The sequence below is a fragment of the Salvelinus sp. IW2-2015 genome, linkage group LG18 (assembly GCF_002910315.2).
Source record: "Salvelinus sp. IW2-2015 linkage group LG18, ASM291031v2, whole genome shotgun sequence".
NCBI classification, from domain to species: domain Eukaryota; kingdom Metazoa; phylum Chordata; class Actinopteri; order Salmoniformes; family Salmonidae; genus Salvelinus; species Salvelinus sp. IW2-2015.
The window spans coordinates 1,422,028-1,430,726 of NC_036858.1; the positions used below are offsets into that span (position 1 = coordinate 1,422,028).

At 42.7% G+C, this 8,699-nt stretch overlaps 2 protein-coding genes across 3 annotated transcripts in view; both read left to right on the top strand.

Annotated features, from left to right (window-relative positions):
• Positions 1-2,856, top strand: part of LOC111977498 (transcription factor E2F3) — a 17,191-nt gene extending 14,335 nt beyond the window's left edge. Inside the window, exons 6-10 of the mRNA XM_070448211.1 lie at positions 156-210; positions 293-449; positions 677-686; positions 827-1,085; positions 1,277-2,856. Coding sequence (XP_070304312.1) covers positions 156-210; positions 293-449; positions 677-686; positions 827-1,085; positions 1,277-1,584 — 789 coding nt within the window. The 3' untranslated portion in view covers positions 1,585-2,856. The remainder of the gene's footprint in view (positions 1-155; positions 211-292; positions 450-676; positions 687-826; positions 1,086-1,276) is intronic.
• A 3,222-nt stretch (positions 2,857-6,078) lies between these two features.
• On the top strand, positions 6,079-8,186 carry cdkal1 (CDK5 regulatory subunit associated protein 1-like 1). 2 transcript variants are annotated; one of them, XM_024008574.2, is made up of 3 exons: positions 6,079-6,273; positions 6,979-7,145; positions 7,991-8,183. In XM_024008574.2, exons 2-3 carry the CDS (start codon positions 6,988-6,990, stop codon positions 8,166-8,168), a joined length of 336 nt encoding a protein of 111 aa, XP_023864342.1. In that variant the 5' UTR covers positions 6,079-6,273; positions 6,979-6,987; the 3' UTR covers positions 8,169-8,183. The 2 variants fall into 2 exon arrangements, with proteins under 2 accessions (XP_023864342.1, XP_023864344.1); XM_024008576.2 differs by lacking the exon at positions 6,079-6,273 and adding an exon at positions 6,298-6,402 and having other exon boundaries at positions 7,991-8,186.
• Positions 8,187-8,699: the final 513 nt, after the last annotated feature.

The window sequence follows — 8,699 nt, forward strand, 5'->3', positions numbered from 1 at the left end:
ATCAAGCCGTTTAAACTAGTTCACTTAGGTGCTCAAAGCTGGTCAATATTGTGTGTGTTTGTCCAAACACAGTGTTTTAGTTTTCTTTAACCCTCCGTCCACGTTTGCCTAGTGACGTACCAAGACATCCGTCATCTGCGTCACTGAAGGACCAGACTCATCTGGTGAAAGTCTCCTCTGAGACCAAGTTGAGGTGCCAGACCCACAGAGGTAATCAGACAAGTCTTAATCATAATGACCTTGAGACTGTCCTCTTGTGTTTGTCTCGTGTTTTTACAACGTGTTTACAAAGGTACGACAGTTATGGTTCTTCTCTTTCGATGTCAACTAACACCCAAACTAACCGTGTTGGACGACCGCTGGCACTACAATCACCCAATCAGTGGTCTGACAACAGAGGATCAACAATATATCCCGGGCACCAGTACAGACCAGTCCATGTACTTGAGGTGAGAATCACTAGTCTACCAATTAAATCAATACCTACCTAATCAATACCTAATCAATGCAGCATGCTCATGTCTGTCCACTGCAGTGTCTACAAGGATAGGAAAGTTATGACCCCCCCCTTGGAGAACAGTTCATTTTAAAACAACAACTTTTAAGGACCTCTCTCTGGAACTAAACTCAGCAAAAAAAGAAACGTCCTCTCACTGTCAACTGCTCATGTGTTCAGTTCTCTGTGGGTCAGAGAATATTCCATCAACATCCCACCAAACATACACGCAACAGGTTCCTATCAATTGCCTTGAGAAGACTTCCCTTATCACGTCGCTGCAACATTCCTATGAAAACGTTAGCTAAATGACCTAATACACTCTTTAAGGGAATGTTCTCTAAAGTTGCCGGAACGTTTGTTGTTAGCTGGGCAGTTTTGGGTCCGTGTCACCTGAGGTTGAGACATAACTGTTCTATAACTAATCAGTGGKTCTTGTTTGTTTCCCAGGGCCTGTCTGTCCTCCTCACCAGYACCAAGGGGCCTATCGAGGTGTTCCTCTGTCCGGAGGAGAACGCCAGTAGTCCTGTGAAGAATGGCGGCCCGGATGTCCAAGGAAACTCCTCCCCTTTCCTCAAAGTGTCAGCAGGTACCTTTCCCATCAGAATGTGCACACTCTTTACAATTATTAGTTTTTTTAGGCCTGATCAAATTTCCTTGCTTCTTATCAATCAACGTTTTGTGTTTTTACATTTACATTTAAGTCATTTAGCAGACGCTCTTATCCAGAGCGACTTACAAATTAGTTGTAATATCTCTCACATCCTGTCTCCTCCACAGAGAGTGCAACAGGCGGCAGCGGTAACGACTACGTCCCTCCAGCTCCGTCTGCGGTGATGGTGACCAACCTGTCCCCCATCACCTCCCCTTTCACCAGCCTGCTGCTGCAAACGGAGGACCAGATCCCCTCCTCCCTGTCTGGGCTCCTGGAGGGCCACGGGGCCGGGCCCTTCGTCAACCTGTCCCCTCCTCTTCTCAACGAGGACTACATGCTGAGCTTAGAGGATGACGAGGGAATCAGCGATCTGTTCGACACATACGACTTTGACAAGCTTCCCCTGGAAGAACTCATGTGTCCCTCTATGTAAGAGGGAGGGGTGGAAGACAAGGATGTGTCTCGTCCCCCCCCCTCCTTATTACTGAATAGAGGAAGACATAGGGGACACTTGTCTCTTCTGTGTGTTCACATGTACCAGGAGAGACGGGGGAAATGTCTGCTGTGTTCACAATGTTACCAGGAAGAGACGGGGAAATGTCTGCTGTGTTCACATTGTACCAGGAGAGACGGGGGAATTGTCTGCTGTGTTCATATGTAACTGTCATGGAGGAGCAGAGAGGGATCGGCTCTGTAGAGAGAGACTGCACCAGAGGGAGACTTCCTTGGTACCCCTATCCCTCTGTTTTAAAGAGGATTGGGTACACAGGGCATGCTGGATAAAGATCTCTCTCCTTCTCTCCCTGTACTGCCTGTTTGTCGAGGCAGTACACTGGGCCAGGTGGGTGAGAGATCCCCCCCTCCCCCGCGTCTTTCCTCTCCCTGTACCTGCCTGTTTGTCGAGGCACTGTAGACTGCCTTAAAACTGGGTCGTGTTCAGTAGGGACAAAAATGTATAAACTCATTGAAACTGAAACGGTAGAGGTTTCATTTTCAGTCACGAAAAAGGTTTTGCTACGCTGTGGCCTAATGAAAACGACCCTGACCAACTCTTCTCTCACTTCTCAGACCGTCTTGATTACTGAGAGCTGCCTTTATCCAAACTGGCGCTAGTCGAAACCCCATCCGTAATGGTCTGTGTTTCAGACGGTTACTCGTGTGTTCCTGTGGATGTTTCTCTGCCATGTCAGGTGGCCAGCGTGACCCTATATGCTGATCAAGCAAATCTACATTTGTGCTGATTTCTATGCTTTTGTCATCGTTACATAGAATATGGCAGTGACGGTGTGATAATGGTTTTGCGGCAACAACAAACAAACAAACAAAATCGCTGAGTTTTGTCTTTGAAACTTTTAGGGAATACTTTAGTACAACTCTCATTGTTTAGATACTGTATCATAAAGTACAAGTTGACCCGTTAGTTTTGATTGGGACTTGTGTCAAGATATTATCTCCTACTTAACTGACATTCATATGAACTGTGTTTGCTTAGGGCAAATAATGGGTTTACAAGCGTCACCAAATTCAACAAGTCCTGGTTTTAATTGGAAACCCAAGTTGGCCCGTCCCAGTCTGTATCCATGTGAATGGATATTTCCAACAACAACAAACAGTTAAAAAGCAACCGTTATGTTATTGCTCTGAAGGAATACCTCAAGTTATCTTGGAGAGAGAGTCTGCTCTGTGCTGATTAGGCTTGGCGCTGTACCCTTACTGGGGTTTAGACATATCATATCAGGATTTACATTCTTTTCTTTTGGGGGGGGGGGGGTTGTGTGCTGTATAACTAAAGGTTAAGTATAACCTTAAGGGAATCTAAGATGTGTAAAAGTGATATCCAGCTCAGGGCTCCAGCATTTGGTTTGCTAACTTGCTAGTAGCTAAGTAGCTAGATGTTTACAGCAGAGATATTCAACCCCCCTCCTGGATTTAAGATCCCTGTTGCCTAAATTGTTTTGTGCCTCAAAACATGGCGCCCCTTTGGGTGCACATTCAGTAACACCGTGTATACCCCTTACAGATTGACCTTTTAGTCAGCGAGCAATGCTATTGTAGATGCACCTTACGCTAGCTTACGGTGCTCATCTGAATATTTTAACACAGCCATCACCCCCCCCCCCTCCATTTTAAAATCACATGCTCATGAATGGAAACAAGCAGGTGTGGGACTTCTCCCTCTACTTAAAGGGAAATGTGTTTCTGACTGACATCAGCATTTCTTTTTGTGTAGGAGAATAAAAGGAGTTCACTTTTCACCAAGCAGAACAAGTGGCCTACTTGGTTRATTTGAATCCTGAAAGAACTCTGAATGTGTTCAGTTGTATGTTAATTCGGCTAATGGGGTGGGGGGGGGGTAGGTAGCCTAGATGTCGTCGTATCATTTTTTGTTCATGTCACAGTGAAGAAGAAGACACAGGATAGTCTTAAATTCGTCCTAGATGATGATTGAATGATATGCKTGTTGCCTTGCTGACTGGATGTTGGTGTAAACTGGGGGTTGGTGCCCTGAAGTCTAGAAAACATTTCTTTTATTTTTTATTTTTTTAATGAAGGTATGATTTTGATCGCTCACTAGGTACTGTAGACTACCTCTGGCTCCAGATGTGTTTTATGACTATACTAATGCTGGTTTATTTTGGGGTGTTTTATGTTAGTCAGTTAGGTGCCATGTTAGCAGATATTCTGACTTCTAGAACTGTAGTCATGGTGACAGACTGTTTGGCTTACCTGTTGTATGCGAGTTCAGAGATCTAGGATGGTTTCCTGGTATCTTGATGGTCAGGCAGGCACGTGGATGTGTTATGTTGATAGAATGATGCATATATTAATGAATATTCYGATATAAGGGCTTGGTTTCCATTAGTGTGTTTGTGTTTTTAGCCAGTTCATTTGTGTGTGTTATGTGTAAATGGTTTTGCGTAGTGAGTGCTTTCCTTCTTGGTGATTAGTAATGAAATGGAACTCTTCAAATGATGAGTTCACGTAACCAGGGTTGGGGTTCACTTAAACATTGGTGTTTCTCATTGAGAAGCATTGAGGAGAATTGGAATTTCAGTTTATTTCTTGAATTTACTGAACTGAATATTAACGTAGTATTGTTGCCATCATTGAATTATCCCATTTTTCCATGTATTTTGGGATTAGAATTTTGCCAGTGTTAGCGTCTCTAATATGCTTTTGTTGTTTGTTGTGAAGGTACTGGACAATGTAGAAAGAATCCCCCCCCCAAGTGGACAGAACATCTTGTCAATATTTTCCTCTTGTTCTTTAATTTCATATTTATATCAATGTGAATATGTATTTATAAACTCAACTTGAATTTTTTTTTTTTCTTATACTAATTAGATTTTCATTCTATATAAGAATTTATAGAAAAAGGAATTCCCTACAATTTTTATAGCCTGGTTGAACCAGATTGAAAGCTGCATTGCGTTCACCACGCAGCATTCAGTCTGGTTTAACCCAGGCTAACCATTTTATCTCTCGTTGACCAGAATCTGGTCACAAATTCCTCTCCCAAGGTTCAACAATTTGAAGTGATTAGGAAAGCCTGTCTTTCCATGTGTGTGGATGATGCTTATTATTACACAAATAGGACACGTCCCCAATGGCACTGTATTTCTTATGTAGTGAGTGGCACTTTTGACCCGAGCCCTAGTACACTATATAAGGAATAGGATGCCATTTGAGACGTAACCATAGTTACACACTGCTTATTCAAAGTTTTTTTCCATTWATTTTATTTTATATGAATGCATGAAAGAGTATGTTATGTGAATATTTTGAAAATACAGATTTAATTTTCAGTTTTATTGTAACATGGCTTTTTTAAAAACATGTATGTTCGATTTGAAAGCTTTGATATAAATTGTGTATATATATATATAAATATATAATGCATCTGAACAGGACCACCTGTTGGGTTGGTGCCATTGAGGATATGTTTTATATTCTGGATGTTTGAAATTCACCAAAACTTGAATAAAAGCAATATAAATATGGCAATTGTAACTTCACTATGGAAATTGATTTAATTATTGGTTCAAGGACTATGTTTCTGGGTGGGCAGATATTTTGTCTGTTTCTGAGCTAATATCCTGCAATTTCGTTATTGTAAATAAGAATTTGTTCTTAACTGACTTGCTCGTAAAAAAAACCAAACAGTTTTGGCTAGATTCTAGCATCATTTGGGTGGGCAACATGACATTCTGGGTGGGGAAATCCCTACCCTGCAGCCCCCCCCCCCCTCCCTCTGAGTGCAGAAAGAGTACAAAAAATAAACCGCGATTAGGGTTATTTCAGGTAACTGACAACGGATTTCGCTTGTCACGAGGCAAGAAGTTTGTCCCTCACTTCTTTCCATCGTTCCACGTGGTCATCAAAATGCGCCCAGCAAGTATGCCAGACAGAGAGAAAGAGGCAAAGCGAGAGGCTTTACTCCACCCAAAAATCGTCCCACGAAAAATTAAGCACACGAAGTGAGGAGTTTTTCTATGGAGGTCCGTGAATGTCGAATTTGGTGTACAAAACATTTAATTGMTAATTTGCTACGTGAGGCTTATTTGATCGAACATAAGTGTTGTAATGGGTAGGTTGTTACTAATACACTGGTTTATAATTGGACGCAAGTGGCAATTCCGAAACTTAGAAACAAACTACTATTTGAGTTGTGTCTGTCTTCAAGATAGATGGATATAACCTATTTTAACATGGACATTGCCATTGAGGGCTTCCACTGTTTTAAAGTAGATTGCTGGGTGCAATTGGCCAATGAAGAAAATGGACTACTTTAAAATGGAGACAGTCCCAATTCGCACAGATACAAAGATGTGTTCTGTCTGTCTCTGTGGACTGTTAACACGGGTATCTGCCCCCTGATTGGCTAGAATGGTCCCACCTGATCTAGCCTCTTCCTGCCTGCCTTCCATCTTTGCGGACATGTATTTCCATTGTTAGAGCGGTTAATCGATTCTCTTGTCAATATAATAGACAGTCTTTGTGTCAGTGCTGATCATAACAACAACCTTCCAGCTAGCAGCTTTGAGTTTGTCTTCCATTTGAGAGTCAACATTTATTAGCGCCGTGTTATTAACGACTGACGTAATAACCGGACATAACACAGGTGAGGAAGTGTAATACGAAGTTGAATGCACGTGCCATTCCAAAACAGAAACACGTGGGTCGTTGTGCTCTGTTACTGTTCGCAAATGTTAGCTGGCAGAAAGGCACGTTTTTTAAAGAGACAAGATAGGTATAAAACAGRCTCTGTGMCGTATAGATTGTGTTATTATTATGCATAAATGTAACTACATAGCCCAGTTATGRAGCAGTTATTGAATATTCCCTGAGAATGCATCTATGTAAAAGCTAACATTGGCTAACTGTTAGCAAGACCAGGCTTCTGTCGCAGTTATTTGACATACTATTTTGACACCACTTTTGTAAATAATACTATTTATTATCTGTACAATTAATATTAAAGTTTTGAAGATATAACTAGAAATGTCCCTGCTGAGGCTGATCTTAGGTAAGTAGCCTAGCTAGTTCTCTAACGAAGTTAGCTGGACTCAGGCGGGCGGAGGAGGGGGTTGTTCGCGCCAAAGAACAGCGTGTGGCTAGTTCATCTGTGGATTGACATGGGACATAGCTAGCTATGAGACATACTGTAGTATGTTTGACCATCATTGACTACACTACTCTGAGTGGTCCACAATGTGGCTTTTTAACTCTGTATTTTGTATGGTCAAGTTAATGTATCATTGTGGACTTGACACATTTGTAAATACATTTGGTCTAACTCTTATGTGTGTGTGTGTTTTTCTACCAGATCGTCATTATGCCTTCTGCTTGTGACTCCCTGATCGATGACATTGAGGACATGGTGTCAGCTGACGACCCGACTCCACAGGAGAGGCAGTATGCCAGGAAGAGCATCATCCCCAGAGCCAGGAAGAGRAACACCCAGCAGACTACAGAGGTGCTGCAAGCCGACAGGTATGGGCTACATCAATGCAGTGGGCAATGCACACTTGTTTGATTTAAAGAGTGAACCTTGCCTGAGAGCTGAAGACTTGTCTTCCTGAACTAATGTCTAGGGGCTTTAGTTCAGGGGGCTATCTTAAGTATTGTGATGTGCAGGAAACCCGGGGTTCAGTCCCAGTCTTTTTAAAGCTTAGACAAACTTGGAGGATGACTCCTTCACTTCTCTCTGCTGCTAYGGCCTTATCTCTATTTTATGACTCTTTCTCAATAGTCTTTCCCTCCMWTYCYYMMMAMCYYYYYCYYCYTWAMMMYTTYCYYCCCYYYTWMCMMCYYCMAWYCAGAAGGAGGTSTGAACAGAGGACCTAAAGAAACAAAGAGAGAATTTTGAGATTCACCTCGTGCGTCAGCGAGATGACCATGCCGTATTGAAGATGGYTCTACTGTTGCCACTAGCCAGGGACCAAATCAGTACTTCTTGGCAACTTCMATTTAATTGTAGAGTAACACTGCCATTTAGTGGTTCATTATAGAATGCAAGCKGTCGAGCTCCATCGACACCCAATTACTTAATTTCCTTAGCAGCTTCGAGACTACGACTCTTCCTCTCCCCCTTCAGATTGTGTTTCTTGCTTATCTACATGTTCTTTGTTATATAGCATCAATTTAAAAGGGTACTAAAAACTAACAGTCCCTTCCCATAGTGTAAAAGGGCCCAGCATTCNTTGCTTATCTACATGTTCTTTGTTATATAGCATCAATTTAAAAGGGTACTAAAAACTAACAGTCCCTTCCCATAGTGTAAAAGGGCCCAGCATTCATTGTATGTAGTTGTAGTTGATACATCCTCTTCTCTGTAGCGTAATCCCTGGCATGCAGAAGATATGGATGAGGACATGGGGCTGCTCTCACAACAACTCAGACGGGGAATACATGGCTGGACAGCTGGCAGCGAGTGGATACAGGATGACAGGTAGGAACCAGTGGGCTGTTCAAATAGTTGGCCTCAAACAACAAAGTATAATATGGTCAGTGTGATGGGTGCGTTGGTTACGAGGTGATGGGGAGTGGGGGTCCTGGGGTGGTAGCGTTAGGGTATTGGGGTGGAAGGGTTAGGGGATGGGGGACACTGGGTGGTTGGGTGTTGTTGATGACAGGTAGGTCAACAGGCCAATGGCAAGTTATGAAATTGGTGTGAATGTGTCTGGTGGTCTAGTGGTAGCGCTGTCTACTGTGGACTACACATCCTCCATCTTGGTCCTTACTGTCTGTTGGCCTCACGGTGTATCCATCTTTGCCCCTACTGCCCTATATGGGTTTGGGGGTTGGGGTTAAGTAGTCTACTTTGGTTTGTCTCAAATGGACCAAGGTATACACAACTAACCACWAGATGGCAGTCTTGCTCCATGATAAAGTCCATAACCAGTTGCTCTGTGTTCTGAAGGGAATGGAACATGTTACTGCAGACATAATAAAGAGCTGATTGGCTGTCTGGCTGTAGTCTGGTTGGTAGTAGGCTGTAGTTTAATGCTTAGCTAGTGAGTTTGTAACTCTCTGAAAAGCACTTAA